Source organism: Caenorhabditis briggsae (assembly GCF_000004555.2).
Source record: "Caenorhabditis briggsae complete genome, chrV, whole genome shotgun sequence".
NCBI lineage: Eukaryota > Metazoa > Nematoda > Chromadorea > Rhabditida > Rhabditidae > Caenorhabditis > Caenorhabditis briggsae.
In genome coordinates, this window is record NC_013488.2 from 16,495,736 (window position 1) to 16,520,801 (window position 25,066).

The 25,066-nt window shown below is 37.1% G+C and overlaps 8 protein-coding genes and 2 non-coding genes across 10 annotated transcripts; 7 read left to right on the top strand and 3 right to left on the bottom strand.

Moving 5' to 3' along the window:
• Positions 1 to 1,602: 1,602 nt before the first annotated feature.
• CBG24651 lies at positions 1,603 to 1,928 on the top strand (the record flags this gene model as incomplete). Its single annotated transcript, XM_045238340.1, has 2 exons — positions 1,603 to 1,722; positions 1,782 to 1,928. The coding sequence occupies 2 exons, from the start codon at positions 1,603 to 1,605 to the stop codon at positions 1,926 to 1,928; spliced, it is 267 nt and encodes an 88-aa protein (XP_045091387.1).
• Positions 1,929 to 2,999: 1,071 nt separating this feature from the next.
• On the bottom strand, positions 3,000 to 3,466 carry CBG26729 (the record flags this gene model as incomplete). Its single annotated transcript, XM_045238341.1, has 2 exons — positions 3,000 to 3,097; positions 3,286 to 3,466. 2 exons carry the CDS (start codon positions 3,464 to 3,466, stop codon positions 3,000 to 3,002), a joined length of 279 nt encoding a protein of 92 aa, XP_045100725.1.
• A 217-nt stretch (positions 3,467 to 3,683) lies between these two features.
• CBG26730 lies at positions 3,684 to 4,655 on the top strand (the record flags this gene model as incomplete). The annotated part of the gene is made up of 3 exons (XM_045238342.1): positions 3,684 to 3,849; positions 4,183 to 4,355; positions 4,650 to 4,655. The coding sequence occupies 3 exons, from the start codon at positions 3,684 to 3,686 to the stop codon at positions 4,653 to 4,655; spliced, it is 345 nt and encodes a 114-aa protein (XP_045100726.1).
• Positions 4,656 to 5,613: 958 nt separating this feature from the next.
• CBG26731 lies at positions 5,614 to 5,931 on the bottom strand (the record flags this gene model as incomplete). Its single annotated transcript, XM_045238343.1, has 1 exon — positions 5,614 to 5,931. One exon carries the CDS (start codon positions 5,929 to 5,931, stop codon positions 5,614 to 5,616), a length of 318 nt encoding a protein of 105 aa, XP_045100727.1.
• Positions 5,932 to 10,072: 4,141 nt separating this feature from the next.
• On the top strand, positions 10,073 to 10,964 carry CBG26732 (the record flags this gene model as incomplete). The annotated part of the gene is made up of 3 exons (XM_045238344.1): positions 10,073 to 10,235; positions 10,630 to 10,763; positions 10,914 to 10,964. 3 exons carry the CDS (start codon positions 10,073 to 10,075, stop codon positions 10,962 to 10,964), a joined length of 348 nt encoding a protein of 115 aa, XP_045100728.1.
• Positions 10,965 to 11,340: 376 nt separating this feature from the next.
• On the top strand, positions 11,341 to 11,571 carry CBG26733 (the record flags this gene model as incomplete). The annotated part of the gene is made up of 1 exon (XM_045238345.1): positions 11,341 to 11,571. One exon carries the CDS (start codon positions 11,341 to 11,343, stop codon positions 11,569 to 11,571), a length of 231 nt encoding a protein of 76 aa, XP_045100729.1.
• A 2,264-nt stretch (positions 11,572 to 13,835) lies between these two features.
• CBG24657 lies at positions 13,836 to 16,489 on the top strand (the record flags this gene model as incomplete). The annotated part of the gene is made up of 7 exons (XM_002648350.1): positions 13,836 to 13,936; positions 14,674 to 14,907; positions 15,183 to 15,326; positions 15,378 to 15,848; positions 15,903 to 16,053; positions 16,218 to 16,302; positions 16,398 to 16,489. The coding sequence occupies 7 exons, from the start codon at positions 13,836 to 13,838 to the stop codon at positions 16,487 to 16,489; spliced, it is 1,278 nt and encodes a 425-aa protein (XP_002648396.1).
• A 260-nt stretch (positions 16,490 to 16,749) lies between these two features.
• CBG24658 lies at positions 16,750 to 24,248 on the bottom strand (the record flags this gene model as incomplete). Its single annotated transcript, XM_045238347.1, has 12 exons — positions 16,750 to 16,871; positions 17,359 to 17,530; positions 17,580 to 17,848; positions 18,128 to 18,288; positions 18,341 to 18,583; positions 19,515 to 19,620; positions 19,693 to 20,731; positions 20,781 to 21,092; positions 21,706 to 22,832; positions 23,008 to 23,440; positions 23,691 to 23,828; positions 24,111 to 24,248. 12 exons carry the CDS (start codon positions 24,246 to 24,248, stop codon positions 16,750 to 16,752), a joined length of 4,260 nt encoding a protein of 1,419 aa, XP_045091388.1.
• On the top strand, positions 23,659 to 23,731 carry CBG28403. The gene has a single exon. It is a non-coding gene (tRNA).
• Positions 24,249 to 24,740: 492 nt separating the features above from the next.
• Positions 24,741 to 24,813, top strand: CBG28590. The gene has a single exon. It is a non-coding gene (tRNA).
• The last annotated feature ends 253 nt before the right edge of the window (positions 24,814 to 25,066 follow it).

Genomic DNA, 25,066 nt, shown 5'->3' on the forward strand with positions numbered 1-25,066 from the left:
GGCTGTGTATGATATCGACTCTAGTGAATAACAAGGTGATAAGAACCTTCCATATAAACAAGTCCCCATCTCCTTCCCTGCTCCTCATCTGTAATTGAAACGATATGTTTGTTCCCACTGCTATTCACATCAGACATGTTTTGATTTACCTCTTCCTATCTCACACCACGATGAAGGATTCGGAAACTTTCTTGAAGAATGTGTACAACACACATGCCCCTCACTACAATACTATTCGCAATTGGTTCCATCGTTTCGAAAAAGATGACTTCTCGCTCGATGAAAAGGATCGCTCTGGGAGACCCCGTGAGTTGGATTTGGACAAGCTGAAGCACGCATTGCAATCGGATCCATTTCAATCTAGCCGTGAACTAGCTGTCACATTCGGAGTTCACCATAGCACAGTCCTTGAAGGTTTGAAGTCTCTTGGAATGAGAAAACTTTTTGGTCGATTCATACGTCATCACCTGACTCAAGCCAACCTTGACCGCCGAGTCGACGATTCGATTACTCTTCTCACTCTCCACGCGGGCGATCGATGGCTGGACCGGCTAATAACCGGAGATGAGAAGTGGGTCTTCTACGATAATCACCACAGGAAATCCCAGTGGGTTGGAGAAGGAGAGAGCCCACAGGATGTCCCCAAACCCGACCTTCATCCGAAAAAAGTTATGCTCTCTGTGTGGTGGGGAGTGGACGGCCCCATCTACTGGGAACTTCTGCCCGAGGGCAAAACAATAACTGGAGACCTCTACACTACTCAACTACGAAACCTCAAGAAAGCAGTCGACCGTTCGGCCCTGAAAGACAAGAAAGTGTACTATCAACATGATAACGCTCGCCCACATGTTTCGAAACAAGTGAAGCAGGAGCTGATGGGATATGGATGGAATGTTCTCCCTCACCCCCCGTATTCTCCTGATCTTGCTCCTTCCGACTATTGGTTATTTGGCGATATGACACGTGCCTTCGAAGGAAGAAGCTTCAATTCCCGTGGAGCGGTCGAAGCGGCACTCAAACAATACTTTGCCTCACGCCCGGCTGGATTCTACCGCAATGGAATCCATAAATTGAGGGAACGTTGGAGACATGTTGTTGATAATGATGGACAATATAATTAATTATTCGGTTATTTTTTCTTTGAGAAATAAACTATTGAAAAAGTGACAAAGACTTTCCCGCCAACCTAATAAAAATGAAAAAATGATTGAGAAGTTGTTCAACACAACGGGAGGTGAGGTTTGAAAACTGTCGATAAAGGGGTACTGTAGATAACGAGGTACTGTAGCTGGTGGGATCACTGTAGCTGACAGAGTAGGATACCGTATGTAGGATAAAAAGGATTACTGTAGAAATAGAGACCCCAAGAGTTAGAGCTAGCAAGGAAAAACGGAAGTAGACAATATTAATCCGAAAGCTATTTGCCATGATTATCAATTACACTGTAGAAAGCAAGGACTACTGTAGGCTGGTAAGGTTACTGTAGAAGAATGTACAGTTGGATTCTAGGATTACTGTAGCTAACTCGATACTTTATCGCTTCCCAGAAGAGTTGTAATTGGTTTACTGTAGAAAATCTAAAATTTTCTTTCAGCCGACCAAATGCATATTCCGACGCTCATTGATATGTTTCAAGGATTCGATATCTCTGTGGAATCTGCGTATTTCAATAAAAAAGGAGAAATTAATGCGAATTTGAGAGTGGATGGAATTGTTCCAGGAGTCATTATTCTATTTTTCTATCGATTTTCTGAAATTCTAGAAAAATCTGAAATTTTCAGACTCCTAATAGCCCAACTGGATATCAAATCAGTGCTCTTGGATTCCAAAAACCAGAAGGAAAATCCGGATTGTTGTTCTCGATGTGCTACATTGGATTGTTTTGGTGTGCAATTGAAATAGTGGCCACTTGGGCAATTGGGTATTGATTTTCTTACATCGATTTTAAAATTTTTCGTTTGTTTTTTTTTCTTTTGCGATGAAATAAATTTATTCACACTCTTAATAGTTTTCTGGAAATATGTAACAGAAAACGTATATTTGGGAAAAGTGGAAACCTAGGTCATGACGAAAAAATGAAAACTAGAATACGGCCAAAAAAAAAAAAGAAATCTAGGTCATGACCTAAAAATTGAAATTTAGGTCACAACCTAAAAAGTGAAATCTAGGTCACGACCCAAATATTTAAACCTAGGTCACGACCTAAAAATTGAAATACAGGTCATGACTCAAAAATTGAAATCTATCAATATTGACTATCTCGGTTCCTATCAGAGATATCAAAAATTTGCCATCTGATGAATTGTTAATCATAATATCACAAACATTTTACCAGTTGACAAGTTTTTGATATCTCTAATACAAACCGAGATAATTGAGCTTTAAGTGAACGGTTGGGGTGGCTTCTATCAGAGGAAATACGGTAATTCAATTTTTATGTTTTTCTTATTCCTCAAAATTTGAATTCATGTGCCAATAAAAACTTTATTCAAACATATCATAAAACCTTCAATATTCAGAAAAATTATCCAATAACCAGAACAACGTCCACGAACTTTTTCCAGAGGCAAAGTGGCAAACTGGCCACACAGATGATATAATCACTGATGTCTGGCATTTTTCGATGGATTCCACTTTTTTGAATTGCCGCCGACTGAATTTTCCATCCAGAAACGCTGAGGGGATTCTGAAAAAATTTCATTCATAGAAGAAATATACCGTATTTTCTCTAATGCCCATCCAACCCACCTACTTTGAGCTCAATTATCTTGATTCCTGTAAGAGATATCAAAAACACATCAACTGATAAAATATTTGTGATACTATGATAAACATTTTATCAGTTGACAATTTTTCGATATCTCTTACAGAAATCGAGATGATTGAGCTGATGGTTTGGGTGAGCTTATATTACAGGAAATACGGTAAGCGTCCTACCTTGTTCAAATAGAATTTCAATGAACTTCCATTTTTCTGATCTTTTCCATTGATTTTCAGATTCATCTCAAGAGTCCCTTTTTCTTGAAATCAGCAGATTGAATACTGTAATCCATTTTTCCAAAAGTTCCAAAGAATCGATCAAAGTCTTCTTGAGTTTCTGGAATTTTCAGCTTTTTAGGAATTGAAGGAGTACTGTAATTTAAAGATTACTGTAATTTGAAGTTTACTGTAATTTTGAAGTTTCGAAGTTTCAATTTTGAAGTTTCAATTACTAATGTAATTCAAAGGGTACTGTAATTCAAAGATTACTGTAATTTGAAGATTACTGTATCTTTCAAAATTTACCTGTCCCATCCACTGTTATCAATTGCTTCATTGAATCGACATTACCAAAAGTCAGTGCTGCTTGGAAGGCGTGCAAGTGGTTCGAGGCTTCAAGAAACGCATCTGAAATGAAATCTGGCCCAGAAGACGTGGCGAAATGGAGGCAGAGGAGAATTAGAAAAATTGGAAGAAGGAATTTCATTTTTTGAGAATGATAGGGACAGGGGGTATTGGAGGCTCTTTTATAGTGGAGAATAATTCGATTAAAACTGAAAAATGGGCGGAGTCAGAATTCTCCTATTTTTTTATGACCTGCGAATTTTCTCTCTTTCCCATTTTGTCGTTTAATCGAATTATAGACCCATAAAAACCCTTCGAATCTCTCTCCTGGAATCATTTTTGAAATATTCTTTTCAAAAATGAAAACTCTCGGAATTCTTCTCATTCTGATGGGTACTGTCTACAATACTCCACCATTTCATACATTATACAATAGGATGATCAAGGATTTTATGAATGGTATCGTCTTGGCTGCTGAGCGGAATGAGACGGACCTTATCACCGAAATTTTTCAATTGTCAGATGGTTAGTGATGAGCAATTACAGTTTTTAGGCGTTTTACAACGGTGACCTAACTTTTGCAAGTTGAGTTTTCTAGGCCATTATGGTAAACGACCTAGAAAGTATTCCAGGTAAATGTTAGACCATTTCTAGGCCAGAAGATTTGATGGCCTAGAAAGCCCAACTTGCAAAAGTTAGGCCACTGTGGTAAATGGCTTAGAAACACATCAGGTGCCGGCTCTAGATCATATATCTTGGTGGCCTAGGAAACTAAACTTTAAAAAGTTGAAATAGATACATTTGTCCTCGCGTACAACTAGTCCTGAACTACAGTAATCCAAAAAAAAATCCTTCCAGAAAGTGGCAAGAAAACCGCGCTGGAATTGATTCAAATATTGAAAATGATAAAATTCGACGTAATTTCTGTCAAATCCTCTTCCGATCACCAAACTCTCGAAGCTAGAATGATCATATCCGGTCGAATTGAAAAAGTGTTCCCGAAGTTTTCCACTACCTGGTTTTTGAAAAGAGTGAGTGTTTTTCGAATATTCAAAAATACCGTATTTTCTCTAGCAGAAGCCCACCCAAGAAGCTAACTTTGAGCTTATTTATCTCGATGCCTGTGAGAGATATCAAAAATGTATAAATTAACAAAATACTGATCATAGTATCACCAATGTTTCATCAGTTGGCCGAATTTTGATATCTTTCACAGGAATTGAGAGAATTGAGCTCAAAGTTAGCCATTTGGTTAGGCTCCTATTACAGGAAATACAGTACTACAGTTTCGGGCAATTCAAAGTTTGGGAACTCAACATTTTGAGATTTGAATTCGTAAAAATTTGAATTTGTGGATCTCCGAAAGTTATCGAAAAAAACGTTTTTTTTTTAATTTCAGAATTCTCGAGTTTTTTTAAACATAGCCTAAACTTCTTGAAATTTCAGAAACGCAATAGTTCAATCGGATGAATTGTTGATGAAATCAGAACTTCTAATCTGGAAAAACGACGATTTGGACCAGGAGAAAGTGGTTGGGAGACTGCTGCATGTGCCACGGAACCACTGATTTGTGCAATTTTGGCAAAAAAGAAGGAGATAAGCAGTCGATATTATGTTGATTGAAAATGATGAATTTTGGGAATTTTTAAATTTTGAACATTCTATTTTAGAATCCAATTGTTAAATTTTTTCGAAGCTTATACGATTATTAAATTCAAGTATTCCTGAAAAATTTTGAGTCATTTTTTTATCTCGAAATTCGAATTTTCTTAATTTTTCATATTATGCTTGTCTGAGAAAAAAAAAGGTTAGAGAGTATTTTTTTGCAGTCTGAACACGGTAGCGATATTGAAGCGGAGAGCCTAAATAGCACACAAACGGTGGAGACGCAGACACTTTTTCTCTGCGTCTCAACCTTTTTTTTCTCAGACAAGCATAATATTTAGCAAATTTTTTTCGAATTTAGCAATTTTCAAAATAAAAGTCCGAAAATTTGCAAAATCTCAAAATTTTGAAACTTTGGTATTTTAAAAGTTTTTGGGAACTTCTGAAAATTTTCATTTTCTCTCAATTATCTGATTCGTTATGGAATTTTCGGGATCTTTTTATAATTTTTCTATTGACAGCTCTTTGATATCTTCTTTAATTGTAAAACCAAGATAATTGCAATCGAAGTAAATTAATCGATTTGAATTTTTCCAAAATAATAAAGTTTTGAATTCTAAACTTTTATTTTATCCAAAACTATTCACAAAAAATAAAAACAGCAACCTCTAGAAAAAGTATAAATTAATACTCCTTCTCTGACCTCAAATCGTCTCCCATCATTCTCTTTGGCTTCTTCTTCACCGGTTCTTCCTCATCGGACCCTTCTGGATTGTCGTCATTCTTCTTCACTGGGTTTTCTTCTTCGGAACCTTCTGGAATATCTTGATTCTTCTGTACTGGCTTTTCTTCATCAGACCCTTCTGGAATATCGTCAATCTTCTTCACCGTCATCTTAGGCTTCATCCACTTTCTCTTATACTGCTCCTCGAGCTGCTTCAAATAGATGGATCGGTTGTTGAGTTTCACCAGACGGACGTTGAGTTTTGGTACCGTATTCATAATGGTTCTGAAATAAAATTGAGAATTTTGGAAGGAAATGCAATAGAGACAATGAAAGAGACAACGAGGTCAAGTTCAGAAGTTCTAAAAAAAGTAGGAAATTCGGAATCTAAAAAACTATGAAAAAGGAAAACAGGACAACTTCAGAAAAAAAGAAGACACTGAAAATGAGAAATAGAAAAAAGAAAAAGAAAGAAATATCAAGTATGACTGATGCCGAGGGTCTTCTGAGACCTAGTAATTGGCACCACCTGCATGTTATCTGCACATTGTCATCTCCATGTCACACTTTTTGTATAATTGACTCTATTAGTCGGTGACGTGGCGAAGAAGGACAGTGGGCATTCGGAAGTGACAGAGACGTCCGGGCAATGGAGACAGGCGATGTACTTTCCCAGGAGTCATGTCCCTTTAAAGATTCAAATCGCAGTGTCTTATGTGTCTTCGGGAGAGTTGTGTGGGGATTGGTAACCTGAAAATGTCTTTTAATGGTTTGGATGTATAATTTGAATTTTTTAAAAACTGATTCCTTCTTATTAGTGACCAGCCTGCTGGCTTCTGCACCTTCGGCACAATTCAATATTTTTTACTGGTTCTTCACTCCACCCCTCTATTCGATTTCTCTTTCTCACACAGTACAACACCAGTCGGTTTGAGCCCCCTGCCGGGGGCTCAACTTCTTGGCTTCTGTTTACTGTATCATGCACTTGAATTTCTGATTTCAGAAATTCCCACCTTCCGTGTGTCCGAAATTTCCTTTTTATTTTAAAATTTTCGATTTTCCTTATATAGGAATTTTTGAATATCGTATTTTCTCTAATAGACGCCTGAATCTATTTGAAGACTAACTCTAATATTTGGAGAACACCTCTAATAGCTCACCCTGGCTGTGCTGTTTCTTTCTCAGAAAATTAGTGTGCGCGAACCGGTGGCTATACGGGAAAATCCTGTTTAGCTCCCACTCTGGATTTTTTTATATCCGAAGTTTTTATTTTCTTGGATTTTCTAATTTATGATTCTTAGGGGTTTCTGAAGTTTTGAAATTCGAAAAACCCAACACACACCCCTACTTCTAACTAGGGAAGGTTGTTTGTGGGGTATGGGACTGCGATATGAGACCTATATCATTCGAAAGCTGAAAATGAGACAATTTCAAATATATATTTCGATTTTGCTGCCGACTTACCAGATTCGAGAAAATCGGGTTGGAAATCTCATTTTTGAATAAGCAAAAAAATTTTTTTTGAAAAAATAGTTTGCCGAACATTTTGAAGTTTTGAAGTTTGAAGTACAAAGACCGAAAACAAAAACAAAAACGAACTGAGGCCAGAGGGATCGAACCCAACCCTAGTCAGTTACCGTCCTCCCTCTTCACCACTACACCACCAGTCGCTGCTTTCAACTAGTTCTCCAACGCATATAAGAAAGGGGGGAGATCCGGCCCTTAAAATATTCGAATTTCAGCCAAATTTCAAACTCGATTTTCTCGAATCTGGTAAGTCCGCAGCAAAATCTGAATATATATTTGAAAATGTCTCATTCTCAGCTTTCGAATGATATAGGTCTCATATCGAAGTCCCATACCCCAGTTACAACCTTCCCTAGTAAGCCTTTCGTTCTAGCTTACCTTGAAAATATAGGGAAGAGATTACAGTGTATACTTGGGGGCTTTTTTTGAGTATTCAAAATATCGGAGGCGGGAGTCAGGTGGTTTGACACCTTTCTGAATCTCTCTCGCTTAGAAGACCCGAAATCGTATAGTCTATAAATTTCTGCAATTTTCTAGAACCTTCTGAAATATTCTAGAATGTTCTGGAATGTCATAAACATATCCTGAATGTTCTGGAGTTATCTCGAATATTATGGAATTTTCTCGGATTTTCTAGAATATTCTGGACTTTTCCGAAATTTTCTAGAATGTGCTGGAACTTTCTGGAATTTTCTAGAAAGTTCTAGAAAGTTCTAGAATTTCCTAGAATTTTTTTTTTCTGGAATTATCTCGAATATTCTGGAATTTTCTGGGATATTCTGGAATTTTTTGAAATGTTCTGGAATTTTCTATGATATTCTGGTATTTTCTAAAATGTTCTGAAAATTTCTGGATTGTTCTGGAATTTCTTGGATTTTTTAGAATTTTCTGGAGTTTTCTGGAAATTTATGGAACTTTCTGGAATTTTCTAGAGTTTTTAAGAATTTTCTACGATAGAATTTTCTGGAATTTTCTAGAATGTTCTGAAATATTACACAAAATTCTAGATCAATTTTTTTTTTGGTTCTAGAAAACTGTTTTTTTTATTATTGCAGACGTATTTTTTCCAATTTTCTGGTAATTTCGATTAAGTCTTGTCGGTTCTTAGTAAAAACACGATAACTGAATTCTAGTATCCGATTTTCAGGATTTTCGAGTTTCCGAGTTTCTTCATGACAGAATGCCTGTTTCTTGATAACAGAGTACAATGTTCTGAATTTCTAGAATATTCTGGAAGGTTTTCAGTTTTCTGGAACTTTCTAGAATTTTTTTTTAATTCTTCGAATTTCACAATCTTTGGTTTTCCATATTTCGCACTTTCTGAGTTTTTTCGAATGTGCAAAAATTTTGAAACTCAAGAAATCCAAAACCGGAGATTCAAAGTCTTAGATATTTTTCAAATCATTTTTAAATTATTAATCTTCAAATTTCGACTTTTTGGAATGCAGAAAACGGATTCGGAAATTTTTCAATTCGAAAATTAGGCAATCAGGATACTCAGACATTATAAAATTTCGGAATTCGGTGGTTTAAAAAAACTGAAACTTAAAGGTGGGGGGGACAGGAGATTTTTCGTAGTTTTTTTGTAGCTAGAGTATGCATTCTACCGTGACGGTGTACAACGCTTAATGTCACTCTGCGTACAGCTGTTATCCTCGCCTTTATGTATGCAATCGGGCGTGCGCTTTCTCTTTGCCCGTGTAGCTCAGTCGGTAGCGGCGCCGCACCCTCAATCATCGTCCTCATAAGTTCAACTCCTCGAGGGGCATCTTTGAACGAAATTTCGAGAACATTATTTTTTTCATGTCCCCCCACCTTTAAACTATTTTCTGGTTGAAAAATAATTATGTTGTTTTTTGGAGAAAAAACGATTTTCCCAGAAAAATGCTCATGAATATGGTATCAGAAGGTGTCAGAAAAAATTTGAAAATGAGGTCTGTAAAACAAATAACACTATAACACACATTTGCAGTAGGCCACATGACCGAAACTGAATTGATTTACGAAAAAAACTAAAATTTCAAAAAGTTTTTATTTTGGAGATTTGAGCTTAATTTTTTTGTATGTCGCACATGAACATGCCCAAAAAACGTTTGGCAGAATATTACGAAGTTTTAGTGAGTTTTTGGATAATTTTGAAAATTTCGATTCTTAACCTTATGGGTTCCCTATAAGCTAGAAGGCCCAGGACACCATAGGCATGAAGCGCTCGGTAGGTCATGGCTACATACTACATACCACTATAGGAGTCCCACGTCCCTTCGAGTTATCCAAGTTAAGGTCCGAGAAACACAGACACACAGACACACAGAAAAGTTTCCTTACAGTAGATCTACGCCCTCCCTCCCTACTATCTCTGTGGCCCTCATGGCGCAGCAGCCGTTGTGCGACCGGCCGCTGGTTCGGTTTTGGTGGCGGCCAACCTTTCATTTAAAAACCCAAAACCGGACAGGCTGACACCGGGACCAACAGACGCGTCTAGGGGTTTATACATAAGGAAGATACTTCAGGTACTCGATGACAAGAAGACTGAAAAAAAATTAGTCTGGAAATTCTTTGACAATCGGGATATGCTCTTTTTAAACCTTGATGATTCTGGAACTTCCATCTGGAACTTCCGGTACCACATCACCAATTGATTAAGATAATTAGGTAAAAGTGTAACACATGGAAGATGACCTAGATAACACTAATTAGCGGATCTCCGAGGTCCCTCGACATTAGTCATATCTGCTATTTTTCTTCTGTTTACTAATTCTAATTTTGCAATTTCTAGTTTTTAAAAATTCGAAACTCATTTTCACTTCCCATACATATGTGTCACGTGTCAAAAAAATATCACTATAAAAACCACCCGATTCCACTTGTCGGGTATCATTTTGTCTTTTAAAAATGAATTTCTTGACTATTTTCCTATTTCTGGCAATTCTCCATACTTCATTTTCTGTCGATGTCGATCCTGCAGTTAAGGTTCGAAGACATCTGAAACGGATTTATGCTAAAGCGAAAGCTAATGATACGGAAAAAATCAAAGAGTTTTTTGATATTAAATCAGGTTAGTGATGAGCAATATGGATTACTGTAGTTAGGTGGTGATAGTAGCTAGAGGGTTACTGTAAATAAACAATAAGTTCTGCTAGGAAAATTATTGTAGCTAGAGAATCCATGTTAGGCACGGATGAAGTGATTACTGTAGTTAGATAGTAATAGCAGCTAAATGGTTACTGTTGCAAGGTTACTGTAGCTAGAACATTGACGATTACTATAGTTAAGCAATGGATAAAGCCAAAAAGGTTACTGTAGCTAGAAGAATTGCTGTAGTTGGATATAAATTAGAAAAAAAAATGAGGGGGTTACTTTAGATAAACTATGAGTACAGCGAGAAAAATTACTTTGGCTGAAGGATTGCGGTAAGACTCTACAGTAATCCAATCTCCATATATTTTCAGAGGATAACCTGTTGGGCACGGATTTGGTTGGATTCTTCCTAAAATACGATTCCTATAGAATCAATACTATCCGACAGGCAGCGAGTCGTCGAATTATGACCAAATTGACGTTTTTCAGTAGTACGGATAAGAATGTTCCAGAGCGAAAATTCCTTTGGAAATTGAGAAAAGTGAGTGGGATTCGGAAATGTTCGGATTCTTGAATTCTGAAATTCTGAAAATCTGAAATTTCCAAGATTTTTAGTTTCCGAACATTGCTCATCTTAAAAATTCCTGTTTTTCAGGGACCCAGCTCATCACTTCTTCAAACTTATTCCATCAGGAAAACTGTCTAATCAGGAAGCATGGATCAAAAAAACTTGGAAAACTTAATTGCGGAATTATTTGAATAAAAACTTTGATGTTTTTCTATTTTTTTTTCAATAATTTCAGAGTTTCCGAATTTTCGAATTTCTGAGAATTTTGAAAAGCTTAAAATCAGAATTATAAAATTTTTGAGTATCTGAACTTCGTGAGTTTTGATTTCCATAACTTAATTTTTTTTAGTTTCTGAATTTCCAAATTTCTGCAATTCTGTCATTTTCCCATTCTTCTTTTTTATGCGTTGAGAACCTTTTCTCTTTCCCATCCTATCGTTTAATCGAATTGGAAACCTATATAAAATCCCTCCAATCTCTCTCCCAGTATTTTTTGGAATATCATTTTCCAAACATGAATATTCTCGGAATTCTTCTTATTCTTCTGGGTACTGTATCCAATACATTATCTGACCCCATTCCTCCAACTCCACCTGAGGTAGTCGCTGAACTGATGAGAGTTCTTTTCTTGGCTGCTGATCGAAACGACACGGGAACTATTGTTGAGACGTTTCGATTGCCATATGGTAAGGCAACCTACCGTAATCCAATGAAAACTACAGTGATCTATTGCAAGCTACAGTAATCCATTTTAAACTACAGTAATCCATTATCAAGGACAGTAAGCCCTACTTTTTTCCGAGCATGACAGAAAAACCGCACTGGATATGATTCAAATCTTCAGAATGGTGAAATATGAATTAATGTCTGCCAGATATCGATACGATTTCGTAACGATCAAAGCGAAGATGATGATTTCCGGACGATTTGAGAAGATTTTCCCAAAATTCCCTACCATTTGGCTTTTGAGAAAAGTGAGTTTGTCATGAATTATGAGTTTCAGTAATTTCAAATATTAAAAATTTTGGCAATTTTCAAAAGTTCGAAAATATCAAGATTTTCGAGATCAAAAATTTAGAATCCTTCGAAATCTCCATTTTTAAAACCATTTTTTTTGGATTCTTCCCAATATCCGGACTTTTCTTAGTCTTAAAAATTCAAAGAATTTTCAGAATGTAAAGTTATTCAAATATTTAGAATTGACCGAAATTCCCATTTTCCATATTTTCAGAATTCTCACATCTTCGAGTTTTGTGATTTTCCGAAACTTAAAATTTGCTGAAATTTCAACTTTTTGGATTTTTACGAATTTATGGATTTTCTTTCAGAATTCTTAAAACTTGTAGAACATTCTGAACTTTCAATTTTTTGAGATTTTAGACTTTTCCAAAGTTTCAGAATGTACCGAAAATCTGATTTTCTCTATTTTCATAAACTTCAAATTCTTGGGTTTTTATTGAATTCCAAAATTTTTAGAATTTTTAGAATTTTTAGGACTAATCAAAACTTTCAAAATTGCATAATTTACCGTAATTCCAAGTTTCTTGGTGTTTTTCTAACTTTCACGATTAACAGAATTTTCAGAATTTGTGAGATTTCGGAATTTTTCAAATTTTAAAATTGAATTTAGATTTTCAGAATTTTAGAATTTCAGAGCCTAAAATAATTTTTGATTCAGTAAGATATTTTCAGAATTTGTAAACTTTTCTTGGGATTTTTGAAATGCCTGTAATTTATTGACCATTCCAAAGAATTCATTTTTTAGGTTTCCCATTATTTCTAAAATATTGAAAATATTCCAAAAAATTTCTCGAAATTTTAATTTTTTTCAATGGAAATCCTTGGAATCGTTCAGAATCCTGAAACTTAAGAATTCGCCAAGATTCCAATTTTCTCGATTTTTCAAAATTACCAAAATTCAGATTTTCAGAATTTTTAGATTTAGACTTTTTTCTTTTAAAGGTGGGGAGACATGAAAAAAATAATGTTCTCGAAATTCCTTTTAAATATGCCCCTCGAGGAGTTGAACTTGTGAGGGCGATGATTGAGGGTGCGGCGCCGCTACCGACTGAGCCACGCGGGCAAAGAGAAAGCTGCCGCCCGATTGCATACATAAAGGCGAGGACGACAGCTGTACGCAGTGTGACATTAAGCATTGTACACCGTGACGGTAATTCGGTCAATCCGTCTTGAGATGTTTTGTAATCCTTATCAATTCTCGTTAAGTTTCTACCCACTATTCTATTCATCAATTTTCTAGTGAAGGAGCTTTGCACTTTCTCTATATTGTCAATGAGCAGTTTTTTAGAAGGGCTGGCTACCACCGTTCCATATTCCAAATACGGTCTCACAAAAGTCTTATATAGTAATGACATTAATCTAACGTTCTTACTATGATAAGTTTTAAAAATAGAGTAACTAGCATATTTCGCCCTATTGATAGCTTTCTGTCAATGGTTAGAAATTTTTGGAAGTTGGTTTTCCAGAACTCAGATATTTTAAAAATTCTCGAACATCTGAATTTCTGATTTTTAGATTTTAGACTGTTTTTTTTGGATTTTTGAGATTTTGTAATTTCCAGAAGTTCAGACTTTTTTTTTTGAAAATTTCGAAAGTTGCGACTTTTAAAATTAAGGAACTTCTGAATGGTTTTTTCCAGTATTTTGTTTGATTTTTAGGAAGTTTTTGATTTTCAAAATTTCAAAGTTTTTATATTTTTTCTAAACAAATGCTTTTTAAAATTCAAAAGTCTTGACTTTCAATTTTATTTTTGAATTTCTAGATTTTAGAATTCCAAAACACAAAAAAGTCAATTTTCTGACCAATTGATCTCCCTGCTCTGACCTCATTTTGACCAGAGCTTAATTGGGATGAGGTGCTTATTTCTGGGAATTTTTCAATCAAAATTCTGCTGTATCTTGTTCTCTGCTCTGGGTTCAAATTATTGTCTTGAAAATCTAATTTTCCTCTTTTTTCCGTCTTTTTTATTCCCAGATTTTTCCAGAAGAAATGGAGACTTCAACGACTACATATGACGATGCAAACCGATTTTTTCCGAATTCTGAAATGTCAACAAAACTGATTCTGTATGATTTTATGAATTTGTTGTTGTAAGTTTTTTTTTTTTCAAAACTCTGAATTTCTGAAACTCTGAATTCCAGTTTCAAAAATTCAACAATTTGAAATCAAAAATTGAGACATTTTTTGAAACTAAAATTTGAAATTGTAGTTTTTGCATTCCCAAAAATTGGTCAGATACATCATTTTCAGCCTTTTTCCAGCTAATTTCTTGTAACTTTTGGTTCTCACAACAGTTTTTTTCTTGCTGGACCATTTCTTGTTTTCAATCTGGCTGTTTCTCCCCCTTCACTTTTACAATCAAAAATCAGTAGAAAATTTTGGAATTGAATTGGAAAAAATCTTGTTTTTCACAAAAATCTGTAACCTCTGAATCTGTAAGATGTCACGAAAAATAATGATAATGACGAAAAATAATAGTGAGAAAAACAAAATTTCTCATTTTTTTTCGAAACAAGCCAAAAATCTGCTTCCGGTATAACGAAGAAAAGCAGCAATGTCTTCTAATATAGATTATCAAGATTATTCATTATCGATTTTTAAAAACCTTCCAAAACCATTGAAGGTTCTTGTTATTGGGTTTTTTGTGTGAGTTTTTTTTTGTTGCTTAAACAAATCTCAGATTTTCAGAATTTTCAATTTTTGATTTTTCTAATTTCTGAAGTCTTGGAAATTCTTAATTATTCGAATTTTTCAATTTCCGGTTTTCTAAATTTTTTGAATTTTAGAATTTCCAGATTTCTGACTTCTCAAATTTTCAAATTTCCAGATTCATTGACGACAACTTTGATAAATTGGCTTTTGTATTCTCTTCAATTGGAATAATTTGTAACGTTTTCCATATTTTAATACTTTCCAAAAAATCGATGAGAGTTTTTACTGTAAATATATTCCTTCTTGGAATTGGAATTTGGGACTTGATTCGAATGATTTGTGAAATTAATCTTGTTTGGCCAACGATTTCCGCAATGTATATACGAAATTCAGATATTCCTGGTGAATGGTATTATCATTTTTATCTCCGATAGAAGCCTTCTTTATACGCCCACTTTGAGCTCAATTATCTCGGTTCCTATAAAAGATATCAAAATTTTGTCAACTGATAAAATATTGGGGATAATATGATAAATAAATTATCAATTGACAGATGTTAGATATCACTTACAAGAACCGAGATAACTGAGCTCAAAGTGCACATATAGGGTGGGCTTCTATTTGAGAATTTACGAGGAATCGACATCTGTGTGTCTGTGTGTCCCGATGATTTCAATTTTTCAGCCTAGGACCAGATTATTATCTGACTTTGGTTGCTTTTTTATTTTGTGTCCCTACGAGAACAATGGCTGTGCAAATGTCTGTATGGTATGGTGTTACTATAGCCTTGTTGAGAGCATTGGTTATGAGAAATCCGATGAATTTGAGGTGAGGACACACACAGACACACGACAGATTTTTTTTACAAATTTTTTTCAGAATTTCCTCCCTAGCAGAATCCAAAAATGGAATTCGAGTATTGCTCATCATAACGTTTCTATATTCTCCATTTTGGATAATTGGATATTTCCAAAATTACATTGATGAATTTGAGGTGTGGATTCCACCACCCTACTGCTCAAATCTTGTAGAAAACTACACCAGAATGGAATATATTATCAAAGATATCAAAATATTTGGACTGAAAGAAGAAGACATTTATCAGAAATCGTTGGTAGCTCGAGGAATTCTATGCGAACTAATTCCATGTATTCTACTTCCAATTTTCACATTTTTATTGATTTTTGAACTACAAAAAGCGAGGAAATTGGCCATGGGAAATTCTACAATTGATCGAGATCGATCCACAAAATTGGTTATTGGGATTACTGTAACATTTCTAATTTCTTATGGACCATTAGCAATATGCCACATTGTCGAATTTTATACTTTTGAGCACGATAAATTAGTGTGAGTTTTGAAAAAGAAGCTTTAACTTTGAATTCAGAATACAAAGTTTTTCAGATTCGTCACCCGAAGACTATCCCTATTCTTCAAATTGCTCACAATTTTAAATGGAATTTTTCATTTTCTGTTCTGCTTTTTTATGTCATATGCTTATCGAAAAACTGCGAAAGAATTATTACGTATCAAAGAAAAAAGCCAAACTAATTTAGTGAACGTTTCGTCGATTAATAAATGAAATAAAAATATTTGGCTTTTTTTAAAGAATCTATATCTCATTTCCTGTAACAGATATCAAGAAGTGGTCAGCTAATAAAATGTTAGTGATAACAAGCTTAACATTTTATCAGTTAACCACTTTTTGATATCTTTCAGAGGAACCAAGATATACCGATTGCATACATAAAGGCGAGGATAACAGCTGTACGCAGAGTGACATTAACCGTTGTACACCGTGACGGTAGAATGCATACCCTAGCTACAAAAATCCTACGAAAAATCTCCTGTCCCCCCCACCTTTGAATATTGATCTAAAAGTGCTAGCATTTTTTTCAGAATCAGTGGAGTCCAATGGGATGGATCGTCGAAAAAATCTACACGAAACAAGACGAATCGCAATGATGTTCCCCTCCTCCGGGAATCTGTGAGACTATCCAGATCAGACCATTCAATAATTGAAATTTGGAAATAAATCATGTTGAACATTCCATAAATGCGTCTGAATTTTAGATTATCCGAGAAATTCAACATTTCAAAATTCAAAAAGCTGCTCAATTTTCACCTTTGAATTTTCAAAAAAAAAAAGAAAGACTTTATACAAAAAATACAGAAAAGACCATATTGCACAGTTCAAGGATTAATAAATTATTATAATTAAAAAAGAAAATACAATTAAATAATTAATTAATTAATTAAAATTTCGTTTCGTCCTTGCGATAATTTGAAAACTGATTGCGAATATTAGGAATGCAACCGATATTCCAGTTGATGTCGTTGCCAGTTGAGTGTTTATACAGACTCGCATTTCTTCTGAAAGATAAAACATTCTAGGCCATTTAGGGTTTTCTAGGCCACTCAGGATTTCCTATGACACCTAGCGTTTTCTAGGCCATCCAGGATTTTCTAGACCATCCAGAATTTTCTAGGAAATCAAAAGTTTTTAGGCCATCCAGGGTTTTCTAGGTCATCCAGGATTTTCTAGGCCATCCAGGATTTTCTAGGCCATCCAAGATTTTCTAGGCTATCCAGGATTTTCTAGACCATCCAGGATTTTCTAGGCCATAAACGGCTTTCTAGGTCACCTAGGGTTTTGCTAGGTCATCCGGTGATTTTTCGACGATTACGAACTTTTAGGCCATCAATGGTTTCCTAGGCCATCGAGAGTTTTCTAGACCAGCAAGGCTTTCTAGGCTATCGAGGATTTTCTAAGCAACTGATAGTGAGGGTTTTCTACTCTATCAAAGGGTTTTCTAGGCCATCCTGCTGCTGAGCATTCTGCTGCTGAGCAAAAACTAACCCGAAAAATTCGGCTGACACGTCTTCGACAAACAAATCGACGTCCTCACTGATTGTGTAGACGTGGAGACTTCAGGAGCGGTGACTGAAGCACGACGATGTTTGATGAATGATGAGGCGTCGGAGAGAATTGAGTTTGGAGGAGACGTGACGACGTCAGCGCAGAATGGAGGCTGGAAAAAACTCTTGGGTGCAAGTTTGCTCTATTGACAATATACCTACCGATGGAATATCCTCACAACTCGTGGTGTTTGTTACCGATGACTTGATATTTGAGCAGATTAAAATATCGCATTTGATCTGCAAACTTGACATATCTGGCACCTTAAACGCCCACATATGGGCAGATGCGGTATCATGATAAGTGTCATAATGAGGATGATCAATGATCTGAAGATCCGCAGAACATCCTTGCTCATCAATAAGCGTGTGGTCGATTTTTCCGACCGCGTCGACCACTTTGCAATTTCGAATGTGCATTCCGTAGGCGTCTGGAAATCTCGCTTTGTTGAATTTGTACAAAAATTTGTCAACTACAAAATTGAAGTTCTATTTTTGTATGGTGCACTCTAAAACTTTAAGGCAAATCGAAACATTCTGAACCAGTTTTGTAAGTGTCCAATATTGACTTTCATGAACACTCTAACCCTCATTTTCAATTTTTAGCTAATTTAATCCAAAACGTTGTACCGTGCGCCTTTAAGTAGAAAACGACAGTATTTACAGTAAACAGTAAAACTACAGTAAAACTACAGTAACCCCAAACTAACCCGATTCCGGAACCATGCTCCATTTGAGTGCCAACGGCATTCCAATATCCGCTGCAGAAACCTCAGCACCCAATTTATGATGTCCCTCATCCACCACAATTTGCATTTGGACACTAGGCATAGACGCTTTCTGTTCCAGTTTGGATGGCACCAAGCGGAGTCTGAATGTTTGCATTGGAGCGAGTTTGCATTATTTCAATGGAGCGCACTTACTCTTCCAACGCCTCTTCAATTCTTTTCGGCAAAATCTGTTTATTATAATTGACCTTCTGATGGACACATTGAGCCATAAATGATTGTAGTGTGTTTGTTCCGTTGCCTTGGTCAATTATGAGAACGACTTGCATATGGTATTGAGCGCGACTGTCCACTTGTTCACCAACATTTCTTACCCCACAAGTGGCAAATGGAAGGAAGACTTTGGGTTTCGCATCTTCGGTAAACGTTTTTTGGCACCTAGAAATTTTGGATATGAACTACCGTAGAAACCTATAATAGAATGCTCCCCGCCATTAACTTAGAACCGGTTTAAGCTCAAATTAAAGCTCTATTTCTGCTTAATATACTCTGAAATTTCAAATCAAATAACTCTGAACTACATTCTTAGGTGTCCCATGCTGACTACTGTAAGCGCTCTAATAGAATGCCCTAACTTTGATCCAATTTATGAGGTCTTTCGTTCGGTTCCTTTTGTGGTTTTTTTGTTGTTTTTTTTGTTTTTGACATAATAGAGCTATTTTGCTAATTTCTTGAATATTTTTCCCTTTTAGTGATGAAATTTAAAAAATAGTCAGGATTTTTCGATAGAAAAAGCACTAATAGAGTTTCACCCAGACCGTCAACTATAAGCGTATTTATCTCGGTTCCTGTAAATGATACCAAGAAATGGTCAATTAACAAAATGTTAATTATAACATTAAAAATATTTTATTAGTTGACTACTTTTTGATATCTTTCACAGGGACCAAGATAAATTTGCTCAAAAAACCGTTGATAAAATGTTTTTGTCAATTTTTGTCAATTGATAAAATGTTTATCGTAAAATCACCAATATTTTATCAGTTGACCACTTTTTGATATCTTTCATAGGAGCCGAGATAATTGAGCTCAAAATACGCGAATTGGTATTTGCTTTAATAATAGAAGTCCAATCTTATATGTGCACTTTGAGTCCAATTATCTCGGTTCCTATAAAATATATCAAAAAGTGGTCAACAGATAAAATATCAGTCATTTCATGATTAACATTTTATCAGTTGACACATTTTTGATAATTCTAATAGAAACCGAGATAATTGAGCTCAAAGTGTACCCAAATGAAGTAGTCTAGAATCCCACAATTGTGGCTTAGAATACCAAATTCTAGGTCATCAAACTTTAAACTTACTCTGGAATTCTTTTCCGATCGTTGGCGAACACTTCTCCCGACAATGGCAATATCGTTTTGACCTCAAAACTGATACCATCTTCCAGGCACAAGATTCGGGGTTTTCCTGAAAAATATTGGCTCATTTTTTGAGCGGAATTTTTTTGAATTTTCCCTAATTTTGAAGTCTAAAACTCACCAATAAGCCTATTCGGAACTCTTGGTGCACCTTCTGGCGGTGCATACGGATTGCCACGTGGCGGTGGGTTGGTACTTGGCAGGATACCAGGTGAGGATCCTTCACTTGGTGGGAAGCTTGCCGTGACGATTCTGGTGGATTCTGGAGGCGGAGTTGGTGACGTGGCAAATTCAGATGGACGGAATCTGTCGGTAGACACGGAGGTAAGGGATTCTGGAGGCGTCGTTGATTCTGAAGATCTTCCAGGAGACGGTGGAGGTCCAGAAGGTCCAGAAGGTCTTTCAGGAGGTTCTGTAGAATCAGAAGGTCTGTGTGGAAATTCTGAAGGTCCAGAAGGTCTTTCAGGAGTAACAGAAGATTCTAAAGGCGTGGTAGGAGCCGCTGTAGGCCCAGAAGGTCCTGATGGAGACGTCGTAGATCCAGATGGGCCTTCAGAAGATGGAGTAAAATGATCCGTGGAGAATTCTGAAGTCGATGAAGTTGGAAAACCAGAAGATGGAGTGATGTATTCCGATTCAGAAGGCGTTGAAGATGTGGTGTAGATCCAGCCATCAGTGGATCTAGATGAAGATCCAGAAGAAGGCGCGGTCGTTGATTCAGATTCTCCCGAATCCGTCCTCTCTCGATCCGTAAACACTTCGGTGTAAAAGCCAGGGGTGGTTACTGAAGTTTCAGAATTTCGAGGTCCCGGGGTTACTGTAGAACTTCCGCCGAAATTTCCGCCACCTGGTGGACCACTACTTCTCGATGGGAATTCTGGTTGTCTGGTGACTGAAGCGGGTGTTTGCGTTTCTTTCGAATTTTGAGAAGTCGTTGGGTTTGGAGTGACTTCTGAAGACGTCTTCGGATGAAGAGGAACATAGGTTGGTGGATTTTTGCCACGTGGTGTGCTAGCTGTCATATGGACGATGGCTGGTGGAACGTATTCTGGAACGTCTTCTTCGGTTGTCGTGGATTCGATGGGTCGAGGAGTTGTCGTTGGAGATGGAGGCACGAATCGGGCCGAGATGGTTTGAGCTGTTGGGCGGATTGTATCCATCTGGAAATTTCTGATTTTTAAAGAATTTTCATCATTTCTAGAAGCCTACCGTAGTCTCATGATAATCCTCATCTGGCGGAGGTGTACTTGGCGGTGGTGGGAAATTGTGAGCATGAATCAGTGCTCTTGGCGGTGTCGCCGGTCCACCAAATGGAGGGAATGGCTGTTTTCCAGGAGGTACAGTATACGGAGTGGCGTATTCTTCTTCTGGATGAGGTGGTGGAGGTGGTGGGATATATGGATTAATTGGAGGTGGAGCAGGTTTGTATCCAGCACGACTAGCATCATCTTTTGCCGCGTTGCTGATCACTAGAGTCGGCCCAGATCCCTCATTATCACGGTCCGGTTTGTAGAGTGAGATCTAGAAATTTTGGGGTTTTTCCTTGGACCATCGGCCGCGAAGCGTAGCTCAATGACACCCACTTTAAGCTCAGTTATCTCAATTCCTATAAGAGATATCAAAAATTTGTAAACTAATAAAATATTACTGAGATAATGATAAATAATTCATCAGTTGACCACTTCTTGACATCTTTTATAAAAACCGAGATAATTGAGCTCAAAGTAAATATGCCCAAATTATCGTTAATGTTCTACTCGAAGCCCACCCTATTCATGTCCTTTGAGCTCAATTATCTCGGTTTCCATTAAAGATACCATAAAACTGGTAACTAATAAAATGCAGCTGACATTACGATAAACATTTTATCGGTTGACGCATTTTTGATATCTCTTATAGGAGCCGAAATGATTGAGCTCAAAGTTGGCGGTTTAGAGAGGGAAGTAGCCTTTTAGAAGCTACCGCCATATGAACTTTGAGCTCATTTATCTCAATTTCTGTAGAAGATATCAGAATTTTGTCCACTGATAAAACGTTTATCATAATGTCGTCAATATTTTATCTATTGACAAAATTCTGATATCTCTGATAGGAATCGAAATAATTGAGTCCGAAGTTCAAGTATAAACCTCACCTTATCAGTATCGACTCGTCTACACGGCGGTGTCACACATCCTCCTTTACCCTTTGGCTTTTTGAAATTCACATTTATATGACTTGTAAAATCCTCTGGCTGATGTCCAGGCGGCTGATAAGCCTGTGAACTGACAGGTCGTGGGAAGAAGTTCTTCATCATTTCGTCCTCTTCCTCTTGTGGTGTCGGTGTAGCGCTTTCGCCTCGTTCGCGGTCCCGATCTTCGGTGTCTTCAGTGGATTTTGAAGATTCTGGAGTTTCCGTAGATGTCGAACGATTTGAGGGGGTCCTCGATCCAGGCGCCCCAGGGATCTGGGTATTTTCTGAGGAGTCTGGTGTCTCCGTGACATTGCTGATATCCTCTGGTGGTTCCTCATCCTCTTCTTCTGATCCTAGATAGATGGGCGGGACCGTTTTCGTGGAGCCAATGGGTTCGTTGAATGGATTGGTGGTCATTTCGAAGAGGTTTGGAGTGGAATCGGAGCCTTTAATAGGAACTTTGGGTCCAGATGAAGTTGATCCAGGTCCAGAGGGGCCAAATGAAGTTGAGCCACCATTTTCAGAATCTTTGGAGCCTCCGGAAGGTCCTTTAGAAGATTCCGTGGGTCTGAAAACAGTAGAAAGACCGTTTTCAGAATCTCTGGATCTTCCAGAAGGTCCAGGAGAGCTGCTAGGTCCCTTAGAAGATCCCAAGGGTCCAAAAGTAGTTGATTGACCATTTTCAGAATCAGGAAATCCTCCAGCAGGGGTCCTTGGTCCTCCAGAAGAAGTTGTAGATCTTCCAGAATCCGCTGGCTCTCGATCTCTGGTATCATCTGCATCTAGTGGAAGTTTCGGGATCCTTGAAGTGGTCCCACCTCCTCCACTCGGTTCCTGAGGTCCTGGACGGATGGTTGGGTTTACGGTTTTTGCGGAACTTGGTCCACTAGTATAAGAGGTTCCATCTGTGGACCCATAGGATCCCGTGGTGTCTGTGTACCCTTGCGATGAAGTTGAATAAGAATCAGAAGGCGTTGGGAATTCTGAAGAAGGCGACACCTCGGTCTGACGACCGCCATATGGGTTTGGAGGTTCGTAGGGGATGGTGGTGGTGATGGGATTGGCGGCAGGGCTGTGAGCGAGGGTTCCTGTAAGAAAAAAGTTATTAAAAGCTGAAAATTTGAATTTTGATGTAAATTTGAAATTTTGAAATTCTGAAGAATACAGAACTTAAAGAAAAAATCCTTTTCAAAAAAGTTTCTTTTCAATTTTCAAAAAACTGTTGAAATTCAAAAAAAATTCTTTCATAATTTTTCTCCTAACCTGTATAAGTCTCTGGATACGCAGATGGTTTCATTGGTTCCTCTGTGGTTACTGTAGGTCCATACAAACCATATGTTCCAGTTGGAATTGGTGGCCCCTGTGGTCCCGGGTAATAGGGATACGGTCCAGTTGTCTGCCCAGGCGTATCAGGAATCCAAATCATTTGTACAGGATACTGTTGCCAATTTGGTGGTAATGGAGGCAATCCATTTGGGAATTGCCCTTTATTAGGTGCTTTTTCATAGTAACTTGTTTGTGGACTTCCTGCTTTTGGCTGCGGTCCAACCCATGCAAATGGACGAAAACTTCCACCAGATGTTAATTGATGAGGTGGCACTTGTTGATATTTTGGGGATGGATTTCGTTGCGGAGGCGGACGATAATCAGGGATTGAGACTTGTTCCGGCCGAGTGTAGTAGTTTGGTTGAGCACGCTGCAACGATTTGTAATTTAATTAAAAGCTGAAATTATGAGCTATCCAGTGATATAAAAACTTCGGAAATCAGATGATTTTGAAGGAAGTTACATCGATTTGAATTTCGGGTCACTTTTCTGTGTACACTCGAAGCAGCCACCTCCTTCCCTCGCCACCTCGTCGTGTGCCGCCGACCCCTCTTTCATATACAACAAACCGACCTACCTCTCTCGCCTGCTTCCGTGGCGCAATAGGCAGCGCGTTCGGCTGTTAACCGAAAGGTTGGTGGTTCGAGCCCACCCGGGAGCGAGACTTTTTTTGGGTTTTTTATAACATTTTTTTGGAATTGTATCCAATTTTTGAAGTTGAAATTCAAATTTTTGCAAAAACTTCTCAAAAAGTTTTCCTAAAAATCCCTAAACCCCGTTTCAAACTAAAATGTGTAGTTTTGAAAAAAAAAACATTTGAAAATAAAAAAAGGTCTCATCTGGCAAATTCTTTATTTTCCCAAATTTTCAATTATTTCGTTCCAGAACATTTCTCAATTATTTTGGACATGGTCCCCCAGTTTTATGACTTCCTTTCTTTTTTATTGCAATTTGTTTTTTTGGAAATTTTGAAAGTTTTTTATCTTTAAAAAATTCGGAAAAATAAGAAATTTTTTCATTCAAAAAATTAAAAAACTCACTTTAGCCAAACTTGAATGTCCCTTTAAAGCTTCCAAATTAGCATTAGGATTAGGTTCAGACACAGGCGTTTTCCAAACAGGCTTCACAGACCAACAAGGCCCAAAAAGCCCAAAAAGGACTAGGAATAAGGGCCTCATGTGGGCCGGAAATTGAGGAAGTTCTCAGGAGAGAAAAAAGGAAAATGAAAAGAACAAGAAGGAGAAAACCGGCGAGAACAATAGAAAAGAGGGAACGGACACATTCCAACATTATTAGATTGATTTAAGAGATATCGTCTAGTTATGATCGGCAAAATAAGGCTTTCGAGGAGGCTTTTTCGGAAGAATATGGAAGGGAAAGTCAAGATTTGGTCATTGTCTCCTGCGATCGTTGAAATTCTCGGGTGTCCGGTTCGTTTTCATCACTTGGAAGGGCAAAAAATGAAATCAGAATTCAAAAATGATCATTTCCATCTTTTTCCCCTTGAAAAATCAGCCAAAAACCTTTACTTTTATCCATGTTTATTTTCCTTGTCCTACTTTTGGGAGTTATTATACACACTAACCAGTTCCCCCTCTTTCCCCCTCTTCTCTCCTCCTCCTTCCTCTCCCCCTCCCTTGTGTACGACAATCGCTCTCCTCTCTCTCGGGGCCTCCTTAGCTCAGTTGGTAGAGCGTGAGACTTTTAATCTTAAGGTCAGGGGTTCGAGTCCCCTAGGTGGCTTGATCTTTTTTGATTTTTTTGTTGGTGTTTGGGATGGATTTGGAGTGTTGGGGAATGAGATTTTAAATTGTTTCTAACTTTTTTTTGTGGAGAGGTTGAAAATATGGGGAAATGAAAAAAGGAAGTTTTGAAAGCGAAAGCAATTTCTTATTTTTTGAATTTTCGAATTTTCGATTTTTGAATTCCTGAATTTCAAAATTTTGAAATTTTAAGAATTCTTGAATTCCAGATTTTCGAAACTACAAAATTTCAG